At 44.5% G+C, this 17,495-nt stretch overlaps 2 protein-coding genes across 2 annotated transcripts; both read right to left on the bottom strand.

Annotated features, from left to right (window-relative positions):
• Nucleotides 1–2,049: 2,049 nt before the first annotated feature.
• Nucleotides 2,050–3,057, bottom strand: LOC101730344 (olfactory receptor 52N5). The gene has a single exon (XM_004912432.3). It carries the CDS (start codon nucleotides 3,055–3,057, stop codon nucleotides 2,110–2,112), a length of 948 nt encoding a protein of 315 aa, XP_004912489.3. The 3' UTR covers nucleotides 2,050–2,109.
• Nucleotides 3,058–7,150: 4,093 nt separating this feature from the next.
• LOC101730288 (olfactory receptor 2A25) lies at nucleotides 7,151–8,095 on the bottom strand. Its single transcript, XM_004912431.1, has one exon. The coding sequence runs from the start codon at nucleotides 8,093–8,095 to the stop codon at nucleotides 7,151–7,153; it is 945 nt and encodes a 314-aa protein (XP_004912488.1).
• Between the last annotated feature and the right edge of the window lie 9,400 nt (nucleotides 8,096–17,495).

Below are 17,495 nucleotides of genomic sequence, written 5' to 3'. Positions count from 1 at the left end.
CTGCCCTTCCCCAGTGTAACCAATCCCAACTGGGCCAGCCTTTCCCCCATAACTGAGCCCATTCCCTTTATCAGCTTAGTCGCTCTTCCCTGTACTTTCTCTATTTCATTACTGCCCCCCCTTATATATTTATATATAGTGACCCCCCTTAACTGCCCCTTCCCCAGTGTAACCAATCCCAACTGGGCCAGCCTTTCCCCATAACTGAGCCCATTCCCTTTATCAGCTTAGTCGCTCTTCCCTGTACTTTCTCTATTTCATTACTGCCCCCCCTTATATATTTATATATAGTGACCCCCGCTCAACTGCCCCTTCCCCAGTGTAACCAATCCCAACTGGGCCAGCCTTTCCCCATAACTGAGCCCATTCCCTTTATCAGCTTAGTCGCTCTTCCCTGTACTTTCTCTATTTCATTACTGCCCCCCCCTTAATATATTTATATATAGTGACCCCCCCTTAACTGCCCCTTCCCCAGTGTAACCAATCCCAACTGGGCCAGCCTTTCCCCCATAACTGAGCCCATTCCCTTTATCAGCTTAGTCGCTCTTCCCTGTACTTTCTCTATTTCATTACTGCCCCCCCTTATATATTTATATATAGTGACCCCCTCCTTAACTGCCCCTTCCCCAGTGTAACCAATCCCAACTGGGCCAGCCTTTCCCCATAACTGAGCCCATTCCCTTTATCAGCTTAGTCGCTCTTCCCTGTACTTTCTCTTTTTCATTACTGCCCCCCCTTATATATTTATATATAGTGACCCCCCCCCCTTAACTGCCCCTTCCCCAGTGTAACCAATCCCAACTGGGCCAGCCTTTCCCCATAACTGAGCCCATTCCCTTTATCAGCTTAGTCGCTCTTCTCTGGAAAATACCCGGTGGGCCCCAGCGGCCCAGACCCAACCCTACTGCTGCTTCCTCTGGCCTCCGATGTCCTCCCCTGACACGTTTCACATACAAGTTCAGGGGAGGACGTTGGACAGGGGCCCCTGCGGAGGGAGGGGTTTAGAGGTGCGCGGCGGGGGATGCGGCCAAAGGAGGCACCTTGGGGGGTGCGGGGCCCTGGTGGGCCCTGCACCCCCCAGTCCGACCCTGCATCTATAATCTATTTATGCAGTATATAGTGAGTGGGTCCCTAAGCTCAGGTAAGTGCCAGCAGCACACAGTATGTGCTTGGAATCAGCAGAAAAGAAGATGTGGGGCTACTGGGGGCCCAGACCTTCCCTGCTAAAGGGCTGGGGGGGCCTTGGGCCGGTACAGAAACCCAAACCCATAATGTACAACATTTCAGCCCTTCTTCTTTAGTTAGGCTTCAGTTCTCAATTAAAGGCCCCACAACACATATTTTTTTTTTTTTTTTTTAAAGGTGTATTTTATTGATTATCATAAAAACATAAAGCAACATATCTGACAGTACAAAAGGATAAAATGGAATATTTTTTTATATAGTATAGGTCCGGCAGTGGTTCCAGTGTATTGTGTTCGTCAGCCAATTAGACTAGGTAGTTGAGTTGTGTCAAAAGAGATGGAGAGGCTCCGGGAGTCAGGAGATGTGTATGGAACGGCTCTCTACGTCACGCCAGGGACCCCAAACTCTGTCAAGTCAGGTGCGCCCCTAGTCTCATATGTAAGTTTGTATAGGGTAGCGACCGTCTTCACCAAATTCTTCCAGGCTGTAATGGTGGGCAAAGTAGGGCCCATCCAGTGCATTGCAACAGTTCTTTTTGCATAAAACAAGAGTATCCTGTAGTACCAACCTCAAGCTCATAAATAAACAAATTAAAAAGTAAAGGACCAAGAACAGACCCCTGCGATGCTCCCCTAACAACACTGGTCCAATTAGAAAATGTCCTGTCTCTCCCCGGTTTGTGTAGTCTATCCTTCAGCCAGTTCTCTGTCCCAGTACAAGTATTATGTTCTAGGCCAATATTCCTTCATTTAATCAGTCCCCTTCTGTATGGTACTGTACCCAATGCAAAACCAGACACATCTCTATGGAAGATTGGGCATCTGGTCATTTACAAAAAGTCTGTTCATAACACAACATCAAACACATGGTCACATTTTTTATTGTCTCCACCACCCAAGGGATCAGGTTGAGGACAAGGAACATTCAGCCAATCAATATCTTTACAATTGTTTTTTGCAGGTGAGAAATCACTCTCACTCTCAGTGCTTTTGTTCTTATCCCGTATATGAGAGGGTTCAAGAGTGGAGGAAAGACCAAGCCAGCTATGGAGAGCAAAATGTGGAAAACAAGAGGAAGGTTAATGTTCTCCAGTCTGTACCGGATAAATATAAACAAGGTTCCTATGAGGAAAATGGAAAAATTGAGGACGTGGGTGACCAGGGTGTGAATGGCTTTCTTACCGGCATTTCTGGAGACCTTGAGGCAGACGAGGAGTATCCTCAGGTAGGAATAGGCTATAGTCATCATGGTGCCAGTTAGGTAGGCTGTAAATACAATGGTGCCGTACAACTTGGTTAAGGGGTTACTAACACAAGACAGAATAAATATAGACATGTAATCGCAAAAGAAATTGTTAATGTGAGACCCACACAGAGGCAATCTTGCAGAAAGGAAAAGTAAGAGGGCAACAATGACGAGGCTGAAGATCAGGGATCCTGCGATGAGTCTCAGAGCCGTCCTATTGGTCATTATGGCGGCATAACGTAATGGGTGGCATACGGCTAAATAAGTGTCGTACGCCATAATGGTGAACGTGGAGATCTCACAGTAGGCGAAAAGAGTGACGCAGAAGGACTGGATGAGACAGGCGGCTCTTGAGATCACTTTGGATGAGAAGAACAAGTCCAGTATTAACTTGGGGAGGAAGCACGAGACCCCAAATATGCCAGTTAGCATGAGGTTGGCTATGAGCGTGTACATGGGGCAATGGAGGCTTTCATTGACAAACACCACAAAGACGATGAACAAACTAAAACTCAGAATGAGAAGGTAGGTCACGAGGAGAAAAGCGCAGTATAGATATTTATAATGTTCCATCTCCTGAAGGCCAAGGAGGATGAAACTAGTGCTGGCGTTGGGCACGGTCTCCATGTTGCGTTTGGTCCTCCTCCCTCTGCAGCTCAGTGTGACCCAAAGGTCTACAGTAAAATAGATTTCTGCCTTTTTAGTCCATAGTAATCCGGTGCTTTGCTCAATGAACCCTTCAGCATTGCACTGTTTCATGTGGAATTCAGAGTAGATGTCTCTTATGATGACAATAAGTGCATACGGGTGCCCTATAAATACTTTCCCTTTTGTAAGTTACAGCCCCAAGCCATGTGTTTGCTAAAATCCCACTGGAAAGAACCTGTCGGGAAACCTCTGAGGGGCCAAGTGCGCTGAGGCAGAGTAAACGGCACGGGTAATGAGGAATCCATATATATCCACTAATTAGATCTCTAATGGGATTCTGATAGGGATTTTATATAAATCATCCAATGGAATGTGTTGGCCTGAAGCTTGTATGCAAGTTAAACTACATCGTAAGAAGAAAGGGGTAATTATCTGAAGAGAGTGGGGGTCATTTATCAACACTGGCAAACTTGCTCGTAGGCAGCAACCAAGGGCAACCAATCAAATTGTTGAATTTATTGTTCTACCTGCAGCTGGCTGAGAAAAGACAATCTCTAATAGGTTGCTATGGGTTACTGCCCATGGGCAAATTGGACCAGTGTTGATAAATGAGCCCCAGTGTCTCTTTAGGGCAGTGGCACAGGGGGAGATTAGTCGCCAGCGACAAATCTTCGTTACCTAAGGCGACTTATGTCCCCGCAGTGCCATCCCACCAGTGATTGACATTCTTGCCGGTGGGATGGCACTGCGGGGAGATTTGCAAACGAGTCCCTATGATTTCCCGAAGTTGCCTCTCAAGGAAACTTTGGGAAATCGTAGCGACGCGTAGGGTAGGACTGGGCCATCGGGACACCGGGAAAAAACCCGGTGGGCCGCCCTGACCCTTGCCGGTGCTCCCCCGGCTTGCCGGTGTTCCTCCCCTGACGTCTTAAACTTACGCGTGCTCAGGCGCAGACGTCGGACTGGGGCCCCTGCAGGGGGGTTAGGTGGTGCAGCGGGGGACCCTAGGGGGCCCCTGCACCCCCCAGTCCGACCCTGGTAATGCAGCATATGCCATCCCACCAGCGTTTTACATTCTTGCCGGTGGGATGGTAACAAAGAATTGTCGCGGGGCAACTAATCTCCCTGTGTGCCACTGCCCTTAAAGGGGTAGTATCAATTTATAGTTTTTTAATTATTTGCCTTTTTCTTCCAACTCCTTTGCAGCTTTCAAATGGGGGTCACTGACCCCGGCAGCCAAACCCTATTGCTCTGTGAGGCTCCAGTTTTATTGTTATTGTTACTTTTTATTCCTTATCTTTCTATTCATTTTCTATTCTATTCTCTTCTCTTCTCCCCTATTCATATACCAGTAACTCTCTCAAATCACTCCCTGGTTACTAAGGTAAACTCCCTAGCAGCCAGATTACTGCTGAAATTCCAAACTGGAGAGCTGCAGGAACAAAAAAGAAAAATAATTAAAAAGCTACCACTAAAAAAAAAAATAAAGACCAATTGCAAATAGTCTCAGAGTAGCACTCTCTACATCATACTAACAGTTAATTTAATGTTGATCTACTTCCATGTTTTTAGACATAATCTGATCTGATTGGTGGAGTTCTCCCCAAGTGGGGACAGTCTAATTGTGTATCTTCTTAGAGAGAGACTGGCACACAACCGGACACAGAGTGGATTATGCTTAAAACTTGTTATTTATTAAAGAATTTAACACACCCTATTCAGAGTACACTTAGGCCCTATGCATTTAACACCTGATAATCCAATAACATGGAGCATGTAATAAGTATCAGACAAAATGCAACATCTTCTCCAAAAGATCTGCCCAAACCTAGCGCTAATTTTCATAGTCAAATATAAATAAAATCTTTAAAGGGGATACAAACCCTGCTGCCCAGCGCGGCTCAACCCAACGTTACTCAGTTGTTACTGGGCTACAAATCCCACAATAATGTAACATATAATGAAGCTTGGGGCATGCTGGGAGCTGTAGTCCAGCAACATCAGGGCTGTATTCTTAAAGCAATATTGCCCAATAAAACTTTCCCCCAAATCCCCACAGCCAGCGACTGCTTTAACATGCGAAAAATCCTCCAATGAGAATCCCAGCTGATGTGAGTAAATCCGGCTCCCTGTTCTCTGTTCCTGCAATTGGAGTTGGGAGCAATAAGCACAGTTTCCCAGCACTGAACAAGTCTGTCCCTTTATCCCCATGTCTGATTCCTGTGCCATATAATGACGGGAGAAAATGCCATCATTATCTCTATATGTAAGGTACCAGCAAGATGCCGCTGTATTTATATTAAAAGATATACAGGAATAAAAGATGACAGACACCCAGTTACGCACACTTACCTTCCCTTGCACTTGTGTAAATTCCCTGTCTTTTTCTCTGACTTCTAAGTCCTAGGGCAGAGATCAGAGCTCCATCTGGTTGCTAGGGATTTGTTTACCTTAGCAACCAGGCAGTGGTTTGAGAAAGTGACTGATATATGAATAGGGGAGGGGCTGAATAGAAAGATAAGGAATAAAGAGTAACAATAACAATAAAACTGGAGCCTCACAGAGCAATAGGGTTTGGCTGCCGGGGTCAGTGACCCCCATTTGAAAGCTGCAAAGAGTCAGAAGAAGCCAAATTATTAAAAAAACGGTAAAAAATAAAAAAGTAAGGACCAATTGAAAAGTTGCTCAGAATTGGCCATTCTATAACATATTGAAAAGTGAACCACACCTTTAAATATTCAGCACTTAGAGAGTTTATACTACAGTTTCCAGACTGTGGGACTGGTCCCCCTGGTGTAAACTGGTGCAGTACTGGGGGGGGGGGGGGGGGGGCGGTGTAGCCTGAGGGCCAGTCAGTGAGACTTGGGGTGAATGTCTAACTGTTACACTCTCTATCCGTAACCAGGGATGGACTTGTATTTCTGGCACCCCTAGGCCGTCCCTTTGTTGTGCAATATTGCTTTAATATTGCTGATGTTGCTGGACTACAGCTCCCAGCATGCCCCAAGCTTCATTATATGTTACATTATTCTGGGATTTGTAGCCCAGTAACAACTGAGTAACGTTGGGTTGAGCCGCGCTGGGCAGCAAGGTTTACATTCCTTTTAAAATTGTACCACCCTAGACCGAGCCTTTGTGGCCTTTTCACAGATCCGGGTCTGTCTGTAACCTTGGCCAACATATAGACTTTCAGCAGGACTTGACTTGCAATGTCTCAGGGTAGTACACATGGGGACATTTTTGTTGCTGGACCCAACAGATACAAAGCAATGGAGAAGCAATGAGAATGTTTTATACAGGGATCACAGTGTTTTTATGATGATATTCTGAAGGTTTTGTGGCATACTGCCCATATATGGCCAATTTTTGTCAGTTGGGCCACAGAACTTGAGATTGGGCCAGTATGTGTAACAGAGAGCAATGGTTTATTTATGTTATAGAATTGTGAAGGTGGCCATACAGGGGCAGATTTCAGCTTCTGATTTAGGACGGATTCGGCAGCTTATCTGCCCATGTATGGGCACCCCCAATGGGCCTAACTGACCAACATCTGGTCTAAAATTGGGCAGATCTCCATCGGGTAGGTTTGATTTTCTGTCGGATTGGGGACCACATTGGCTCATTGAGGCGGGCCTATGCCTGCCCTAGGGCCAAACGATCAAACTAGCCCAATATCACCCACCTTAGGTGGACACATTGGGAGAAGATCTGCTCGTTCAGATCTCAACTCAACATCTCTGGTTTCAGAACCTGCCATTCCCTGGGCTTACAGGAACCCCAGCACCTTTAGTGAAAACTCAAAATTATCTTTGGATCACAAAGATCTCACTTACAGTTGTCACCTTAAATCAGCAGCTCCCTCACAGAACTCTATCTTCTGCCCGCTCACAAAGTAGGGAGCATCTCCTGCCCAACTATGACTTGGGCAAAGTAACCATGGTCCACAGTGACCTTCTCTCACAAGCACAATATCAGCCTAAGGAGGGGCCCAGGTGTGTATGTGCCCAAGCCGTGGCACTGCCTGAGGGAACCAATATGAAATATACAGAAAAGCACATTTTGGACATTTTTATCAGATATATTTATTAACCTTAAGTTTTTCTAGGTGAGAAATCACTTTTGCTTTCAGTGCTTTTGTCCTTATTCCATACACGAGGGGATTGAGAAGAGGAGGAAAGGCCGAGCCAGTAACCGAGAGCAAAATGTGAAAAACAAGAGGAAGGTTAATGCTCTCCAGTCTGTATCGGATAAATATAAACAGGGCTCCTATCAGGAAAATGGAAAAATTCAGTAGGTGGGTCACCAGCGTGTGAATGGCTTTCTTACCGGAGTCTCCGGAAATATTAAGGCAGATGAGAAGAATCCGCATGTAGGAGTAGGCTATGATTATCATGGCGACCATCAGATAAACAACAAACTTGACTGTGCCGTATAACCTATTGACAGAGCTATCGACGCAGGACAGGATGAAGATGGACATGTTATCACAAAAATAATTGTTAATATGAGAGCCACAAAGAGGGAGTCGGGCAGAAAGAAGGACACTGATCAGCACAAAGATGACGTTGAAGACCACAGATCCAACAATGAGGTTCAAGGCAGTTTTGTTGGTCATTAGGGTGGGATACCGTAATGGGTGGCACACAGCTAAGTAGGTGTCATACGCCATGATGGTAAAAGCCGCAATTTCAAAGTAGGCGAAAATTGTAACGCAGAAGGACTGGATGAAACAGGCGGCTCTGGAGATCACTTTGGATGAGAAGAACAAGTCCAGTATTAACTTGGGGAGGAAGCAGGAAGCCCCAAATATGCCATTTAGCATGAGGTTGGCTATGAGAGTGTACATGGGGCAATGGAGGCTTTCATCCAGCAGAACCACAGAGATGATCAAGCAGCTAAACAGCAGAATGAGTAGGTAGGTAATGAGCAGAAACGCACAGTACAGATATTTATTATGTTCCATCTCCTCGATACCAAGGAGGATAAAACTGGTGCTGGTGTTGAACACATTCTCCATCTTCTGCTCTCAGTGTTCAACCCTGGGTTATACATTCAGCCACAATGGCCCGAGATCTGCTCTGCAAATAGGGATTTGGCTCCTTATATCTACGCTCTGTCCCACTCTCCCCTATCTGAGCTCTCTCTAATATTCCCAGTGCAACTCGGAGAATTCCCTGCAGGTCCCGGGGCACTGAAGCAGCTGAATGAGAAATGCTGAATGTCATACCTGGAAATATCTGTACTGCCTATATACACACAATGCATTACAGCCCGTGCTATTATCGTTAAATCATTTATATTACACTATGGCTGTTCCACGTAGTAACCGTAATATTACTTGCATAAGAAAAATTCACTGTATGGTTTATTCAGACATATTTAATCTTAAAATGAATCTCATTCACCATATTTCAAATGAAAATATCACTGTCTTTCTGAAGGCTTAGGAAACGGACATTGATATTTTGTTTAAGGAAACTGTAGGGGTTCAGAGGGTACTTACCCCCCCCCATGCTCAAAGCCCTACGGCTGTCCACAGGGTCGGACTGGGCCACCGGAAAAATGTTGGTAGGCCCCGGCCCTAGTGGGCCCCAGACCCGACCCTTGCCAGCGCTCCCCCTGCCCAACTGTTCCTCCCCTGATGCTGGGGACCCTGCCGGGGGGTTAGGGGGGCCCCAGCGGGGGGGGGGTTAGGGGAACACGGCCGGCGGGGGCACCTGCAGGGCCCCTGCCCCACCCAGTCCAAACCTGGCTGTCCATACATGTATTTTCAATAGACCCAACAAGTATCTATGTACCATGGATATAAATTGGACAGGTTTGAAATCTCATCTGCTGATGCCCACTGTTGGCCAGTGTATGGTGCATTGGCGGCTGAGGAAGGTAAAAGGTATAAAAGACAACATCTAAGTAAGGAGGAGCAGGGAGGATCCTGGTCTTTGGGCCCAAAATGGAGTGATGGCCACCATAGACTGCTGGCTGGGATTGGCCTTTCTGTTCAGTTGGAGATCTTCTCCAGGCCAAGCTCAGCCAGGGGAGTATCTCCCCTGCCTTCAGCCTACAGCCAGCAGTCTATGGTGGCCATAGATGCCCAAGAAATGACTGATGCCTTTGAGAAGAGACAGCACTGGAAGCTACTGGTGAGCCCCAGAGAGCATGTCTGTGAGAAGGCCACCATTGGGAGAATATTGGCTCAGTTACAAGGAGTGCTGGGGGCAGACCACCCTCATAATATTAATATATATTACATTACTTATATATCCTATGGCAGGGATCCCCAACCTTTTATACCTGTGAGCCACATTTAAATTGAAAAAGTGTTGAGGAGCAACAGAAGCATGAAAAAGGTTCCTGCGGTGCCAATAAGAGCTATGATTGGCTACTTAATGGACTGGCAGCCTACAGAAGGCTCTGTTTTACAATATACTTGGTTTTTATGCAACCAAAACTTGCCTCCTTACCAGAAATGTAAAAATGAGCCCCTGCTTTGAGGCTATTGGGAGCAACGTCCAAGGGGTTGGGGAGCAACATTTTGCTCACAAGCCACTGAATGGGGATCACTGCTCACTATCAAGGATTCCAAAATGGCACCCACTGGTCTAAATGTTTCCAGATACAGATAGTGGTAGGATTCTATGTGTGCACACACATAGTGCATAAACTAAGTAAAATCCCCACCTGCATTGATAGAATATATGTATATAGTCAAAAACTATTGATGTACACGGTTCCCCACTGCAAAATCAATACGGTTGAGGAGACTGCTTCACACATATGCAAATAAACACAAGGAATTCTGGGAACTAGCTCCAAGAAAATCCCATTTACATGGGTTTATCCTACAGGCTAAAGCTGACCCAATGGGTTTTTAAAGCTGAAGCCAGGATAATAGCCACACCGATGAGCCTCAAGAAGGGCAAAACCGCTCTTTGGGACTAGTTCCCAGAATTCCTTGTGTTTATCCCCACAGTAGAAACTATGAATATCATGCACTCCTGATGCTCGGCTGTTGCCTTTATTTATGTGAGAATGTATTATATCCAAACCCCAAGTCTGTGGCCACAGCTAGCTATAAGTGAAGTAGACATGGGAACTTGAGGTGGGCTCCAGTCTGTGGTGTGTGAACCCCAAGTAGTTGATGGAACCTCTGAACTGAGATTGTCAGAACCCAACTGGGCTGTGGTTATAACACTGAACATACATTGCATTTATTAAAGCCTTATTATATATACTAACACCTTGTAAATATTTTCAAAGAAAGATACAATATCAATATAGGCATAAGTCTCCAGACTGTTTTGGGTTCAGGCCTAATCATTGAGATCCAACACTGGGCTGTGGGATTATTATAGGCCAAAATGAAACATTCATGAATGTGCAGCCACCCATAGCTCTCCCTTACGCCGAGACATTTGTTCCTCCAGCAGCGGCTACGCTCCACCTTATTGGGCCCCACATGAACCTGACTTACCCTGCGCACATGAGTACTGTTGATGATACCTTGCTGTAGGCACAGGAGAAGATTATGATTAGAAATTTGCAAGAAATGTGTTGGCATATAACTTTCTTAAGTGGGCAGTCACTTTCATTTTGAGCATTTTTATCCTTATTCCATAAATAAGGGGGTTGAGTAGAGGAGGAAGAGAAGAGCCAATAATAGAGAGCAGAATGTAGAACATAATAGCAAGATTAATGCTCTCCAGTCTGTATCGGATAAATATAAACAGGGCTCCGATCAGGAAAATGGAAAAATTGAGTAGGTGGGTCACCAGCGTGTGAATGGCTTTCTTACCGGCGTCTTTAGAAATGTTCACACAGATCAGGAGTATTCGCACGTAGGAATAAGCAATGACCAGCAAAGTGAAAATGAGATAAATTAAAAACTTAATGGTGCCATTTACCCTATTGACAGAGTTATCGACGCAGGACAGGATTAAGATGGACATGTTGTCACAGAAGAAGTTGTTAATGTGGGACCCGCACAGGGGGAGCCGGGCAGAAAGGACCAGACCAGTCAATACAAAGATAATATTGAAGATCAGAGATCCAGCAACAAGGTAAAGAGCTGTCTTATTGGTCATCAGGGTGGGATACCGTAATGGGTGGCCTACGGCTAAATAGGTGTCGTACGCCATGATGGTGAATATGGAGATCTCACAGTAGGTGAAAAGGGTGACGCAGAAGGACTGGATGAAACAGGCGGCTCTAGAGATCACTTTGGATGAGAAGAACAAGTCCAGTATTAACTTGGGGAGGAAGCAGGAAGCCCCAAATATGCCATTTAGCATGAGGTTGGCTATGAGAGTGTACATGGGGCAATGGAGGCTTTCATCCAGCAGAACCACAGAGATGATCAAGGAGCTAAACAGCAGAATGAGTAGGTAGGTAATGAGCAGAAACGCACAGTACAGATATTTATTATGTTCCATCTCCTCGATGCCAAGGAGGATAAAACTGGTGCTGGTGTTGAACTCATTCTCCATCTTCTGCTCGATTCTGTCTCTGTAGCTCAGTGTGAGCCAAAGACACTTGGACACTTGGGTTTCTCCTCTAGCAATGCCCTGCAAGCTCATTCTTTACATTAAACATTTGAAAATTCACCAAGCATTATACACGCCAGCTACCTTCCCTGTAGGCACTCACGCTTACTGTATGTGGGTTCCCTATAAATACCTTCTCAGCTGTAACCACCAGTCCCAGGCCACCGTTCCATACAATCCCAATGGAGAGCCAGAAGCACCGATGCAAAGCAAATCAGGAGTGACACAAGCTTGTTTCATTATGAAGGCTGAATATGTTAACTCACTAATAAGGTACTCACTAGAGGCAAATTTACAAAAACAAATGATCATGGGCAAATTTCACTGCAAATATTATTAATACAATAGGTATGGTATTAAAACATCTGTCCCTGGCTTTTCTTTCTACTTCTCCTGATTTCTCCTCCAGCCAAGACTCCACTGTCCACTGTCTGTTTAAGTTCAAGAACCACTAGCTCCCATCATTGTAGTGTGTTACAGTTGCACACAGTGTCGGACTGGGACCCCAGGGGCCCACCAGAAAACCTTAGACCAAGGGCCCACTCTCCAAACTATTTTTCCTCCTTTCTTCACTCAGCCACTAAGTTCTCCAAGTCTCTTTTATTTACATGCTAACCATCAATTTCTCCCCTTTGTTCCCATTCAGAAATAGGGAATGACCATGAAGTAGGCCAAATGGTCAGGAGCAGAAGGGCTAGCATCTATTTCTCCCCTTTGTTCCCATTCAGAAATAGGGAATGACCATGAAGTAGGCCAAATGGTCAGGAGCAGAAGGGCTAGCATCTATTTCTCCTCTTTGTTCCCATTCAGAAATAGAAAATGACCATGAAGTAGGCCAAATGGTCAGGAGCAGGAGGGCTAGCATCTATTTCTCCCCTTTGTTCCCATTCAAAAATAGGGAATGGCCATGAAGTAGGCCAAATGGTCAATAGCAGAAGGGCTAGCATCTATTTCTCCCCTTTGTTCCCATTCAGAAATAGGGAATGACCATGAAGTAGGCCAAATGGTCAATAGCAGAAGGGCTAGCATCTATTTCTCCCCTTTGTTCTTATTCAAAAATAGGGAATGGCCATGAAGTAGGCCAAATGGTCAGGAGCAGAAGGGCTAGCATCTATTTCTCCCCTTTGTTCCCATTCAGAAATAGGGAATGACCATGAAGTAGGCCAAATGGCCAGGAGCAGAAGGGCTAGCATCTATTTCTCCCCTTTGTTCCCACTCAGAAATAGGGAATGACGTAGGCCAAATGGTCAGGAGCAGGAGGGCCCACTGACACCTGGGCCCACCGGGAGTTTTCCTGGTATCCTGGTGGGCCAGTCCGACCCTGGTTGCACAACACCTTGGCCTCCAACAAAAGTCTCATACTGGGTAAATCTAATGGGAACCTAATTTACCATACACTTACAATAGTCATACAGTATAGGAAGATGCAGGTCTCTGTTATATGGCAACGTGTAATATAGCAAAAGACAAGAAAAGAGGACAAAGTGAAAGATTGTTGGGAGAAGAAGGGAGGCCCAGACAGGGAAGAAGGAAGGGCAAAAAGGAGATGAGGAAGGGAAGGAAATTGCATAGGGGGCAGAAGAAGAAGCGTTGTTACATATATTCAGCATCAAACTGGGCCAGTGGGGGAGAAACCCTGTGGGCTCCACTGGCCCCGAGACTAGGGCAGAGAGATACATTTGCCTGATGGTGGGGGGGGGCAATGAGATAGGAGCCCTTTGCCTTAGAGTGGAAAAGTCCTTTGATGTAACCACCACAAGATGTCACCGTTGGATCCCTTATGCCTCTGAGCCAATAGCCCCCTACTTGCATACCTCTTTAAATATCCAAAAACGTACTCTGAAATAATTTAAAGAAACATATACTTAATAACTGACAATACGCTACAATATACAATACAGAGTACATAATAAACACATTGTAAAGTCAGAGGTAAAATGTATGTATAAAACATGATTTTTACCAGATGGCGCCCCTACATTCCCGAGGCCTTTACTAATTGAACCTTGTTTTATCAGCTGTTGGGGCCCTTATCTCAGGTCCTTAAGACCCCATTCACATGTATATCCCTTACCTTATTGTATGTCCAATAATCCATTACAAAGCAAATATTCTATGTTATTCCATATGGTTCTCCATAATACAATTTCCGCCCCATTCATACAGAGGCCCTAATACAATACAAAATACCATTTGTCCCTTGGTCCCCTACAAAGAAACCTTTCTACCATCTGTCCCTAGGTCTCCTTCCACCTCTTTGTATGCTATATATATATATATATATATACTGTATATATAAACAAAGGCCTGTTTCTATATGAAGTTTTTGATGATTTTGGGCCAATATTCTTCACACTGTGGCCAGTCTTTGCCAGATAGCAGAAATCACCAGATACTTGGAATCCACAAAGGTTCTTTATTTGGGGTGAGAGTTGCCACACTGTCCTCTACTTTATATAGCCTCTCCCTAGGGACATTTACAAACTATTTCTACCCTACACTTTTCCCTAGTTAACATAACAATGTCCTCCTTGCTAAGTAAATGCAAAAACACACACACTAAACCCGTCACATCATCATCATTTATTTATATATATATATAGCACCAGCAAATTAGACAGCTCTTTACATTCATTTATAATGAGCATGGGTCTTACAATGCAGTAATTTAACAAACAAGAGTTTTATGGGTAAATAAAGGATCAGAAGGCCCTACTCGAACTTAGTAATGTCCCCCCATAAGTACATTTTTTTCTAAAGGAAACAACCCCAACCTCGACAGTTTTTAGTTATAGTTTGAGGTCATTAATATCCTTCTTAAGAACTTGAGCCCAAAACTGCACTGCACACTCAGTGTGGTTGCTACCCAACCTCAAGGTCATTAAAAAAAAAAATTACTGTATATACTCGAGTATAAGCCTAGTTTTTCAGCACCCAAAATGTGCTGAAAAAGTCACCCTCGGCTTATACTCAGGTGCTATGTGTCCCTCCAGACTAGCACCCTCTCTCCTTTGTGTGCAAATTAGACCCCCCGCAACCAGACCCTCCAGTGCCCTGGCCTAGGCTCCCACTAGCAATACTTATTTCCCCTTACATCTCCTCCGGGACTGGGTCTGCTGCCAGTTTGCCAATGTGCAAAGAGCGTGGGGTAGTACTCATATTGTTTTTGTTGACCCTCTTCTCCGCTTACAGAGCTAGTTTACTGTTTTTCTTTGAAATAAATATTTAAAAACATTTACCCCACTGATGCCTCAATTAATGTCATTTTATTGGTATTTATTTTGATTATTAAAACTTAGCAGTAGCGGTTGCATTTCCCACCCTAGGCTTATACTCGAATCAATAAGTTTTTCCAGTTTTCTTAGGTAAAATTAGGTACCTCGGCTTATATTCCCATCGGCTTATACTCAAGTATATACGGTAAATAGCAACGGTTAAGGTTAATCTATCCCAAAGCCAGTTCTCTATTCAAGTACACATATTATGTTCCAGGCCAATACTCCTTAATTTAATCAGTAGCCTTCCATGTGGTACTGTATCATATGCTTTAGCAAAATCCCCCACTGCCCCCCAATGTTGGTAACCTTCTGTGTGGTACAGTATCAAATGCTTCAGCAAAATCAAAGTAGATCACATCCACTGCCACCCTAATGTCTAGGCTTCTGCTCACCTCCTCATAGAAGGCAATTAGATTAGGCTGGTAAGATCTATTGTGCATAAAACCATGCTGGAACAACTTTATAGTATTGTGATTTGCAATGTACTCCAGAATCTTATCCTTTACTACCCACCCCAAAAGCTTTCCTACCACTGTTTTCAAATGAACAGGTCTTCAGTTGTTTAGACTGAGAACAGGATACCTTTTGGAATAACGACAGCACAAACAATCGAATTGGGTGGGCATATCAGGAGAAGATCTGCTTGCTTGGTGACCTCGCCACCTTTAGTCACAGAGCTGAACTGTTTTAGTACCTTGGGATGAATATTATCAGGTCCCAGACTGTTAAGTTCACATGTTCTAATCTATCTGTATCTATTGAGTCACCCATCCATCAATAGATACATTTTTAGAACTGGATACAATGAATAGAGGACCAATGGACAATCCAGCACCCCCCTTTCCACGTGGTTACCTGTGTGGACATGTTAGGCCAAACAGCCCAAACAGCAAGTTACGGTTCATGGGCAGATTGGATGGTTATGTTTTCTGAAGCCAGGTGGGACAACTTTCAGTTATTGCCTCATTCTTAGAAAAGATTATCATGTTTGGACAGTTGGACCAGGATCTCTAATCCAACTAGTAAATGTCTTTGAGTCATTTGAGGTGGACAGTTGGTAGGTTGTGGCATCAGCATGGGGAAGAGCAAAAAATGACAGGGGTCAATAAGAGGGTGGAATAGAAATGAAGGATGAAATGGTACAAATTTGTCCTTACATTAATCATGTCCTCGCCTTAGATACATGAGTAAGCGATGAAGAGAAGATACAGTATTCAGCTTGCAAATACGCTCTGCTTTGCATTCCATAGATATTGGATTATTTTAGTTTGAAGTGTTTGCATTCTTATTCCATATAAAATAGGGGTCAGGAAAGGGGGAAACACAAAGCCTGTTATAGACAGAAAAATATGGTAGGTAAGAGGGAGGTTAGTACCCCCCAGTCTGTAGCGAGCAAATAGGAAGAGAACTCCTATCAAGAAAATGGAAAAATTGAGTAGGTGGGTCACCAGGGTGTGAATGGCTTTCCTACAGGCGTCTTTGGAAACCTTGAGGCAGATCAGCAATATCCGGAGGTAGGAATGGGATATGAGCAGCACCATGAAAACCAAATAACCTACAAAAATAATTGTTCCATACAACTTGCTGACAGAATCATTTACCAGAGAGAAAAAGGATGGATGGGTTATCACAAAATACGTTGCTAATGTGAAACCCTTTCCTTTACTGAGTCTGTCAGAAAATAATAAAGAAGGCAACATTAAGATGATGTTGAAGATCACAGACCCCAGGATTAATTTCAAGGCCATTGAATTGGTCATTAGAGTTGGGTATCTCAATGGGTGGCCGAGGGCTAAGTAGGTATCGTGCGCCATGATGGTAAAGGTGGAGATCTCACTGTAGGCAAATAGCGTCACACAGAGTAGTCCTGGTTTAAAAGCAGATTGAGCACCCCCAACCAGATGGTCTTGTCTAATGGCAAGGACCACCCGGTTATCTTATCTAGTGTACTGAATATGCACTTGGGGTATGTATTGCTACCAGATGGGCTTAGCTTATGGCAAGGAACCCCCAGTTACCTTATCTAGTGTATTGAATATGCACTTGGGGTATCCATTGTTACCCAATGGGCTTGACTAATGGCAAGCACTCCCCAGTTACCTTATCTAGTGTATTGAATATGCACTTGGGGTATGTATTGTTACCCAATGGGCTTGACTAATGGCAAGCACCACCCCAGTTACCTTATCTAGTGTATTGAATATGCCCTTGGGGTATGTATTGTTACCAAATGGGCTTGTCTAATGGCAAGGACCCCCCAGTTACCTTATCTAGTGTATTGAATATGTACTTGGGGTATGTATTGTTACCAAATGGGTTTGTCTAATGGCAAGGACCACCCAGTTATCTTACCTAGTGTATTGAATATGCACTTGGGGTATGTATTGCTACCAGATGGGCTTGACTTATGGCAAGGACCCCCCAGTTACCTTATCTAGTGTATTGAATATGCACTTGGGGTATGTATTGTTACCAAATGGGCTTGACTAATGGCAAGGACCACCCCGGTTACCTTATCTAGTGTATTGAATATGCACTTGGGGTATGCATTGTAACCAGATGGGCTTGACTAATGGCAAGGACCCCCCAGTTACCTTAT

Source organism: Xenopus tropicalis, chromosome 2 (assembly GCF_000004195.4).
Source record: "Xenopus tropicalis strain Nigerian chromosome 2, UCB_Xtro_10.0, whole genome shotgun sequence".
Classification (NCBI taxonomy): Eukaryota; Metazoa; Chordata; class Amphibia; order Anura; family Pipidae; genus Xenopus; species Xenopus tropicalis.
The sequence above is the reverse complement of the archived record's forward strand: the minus strand, read 5'-3'. Positions and strand labels throughout refer to the sequence as shown.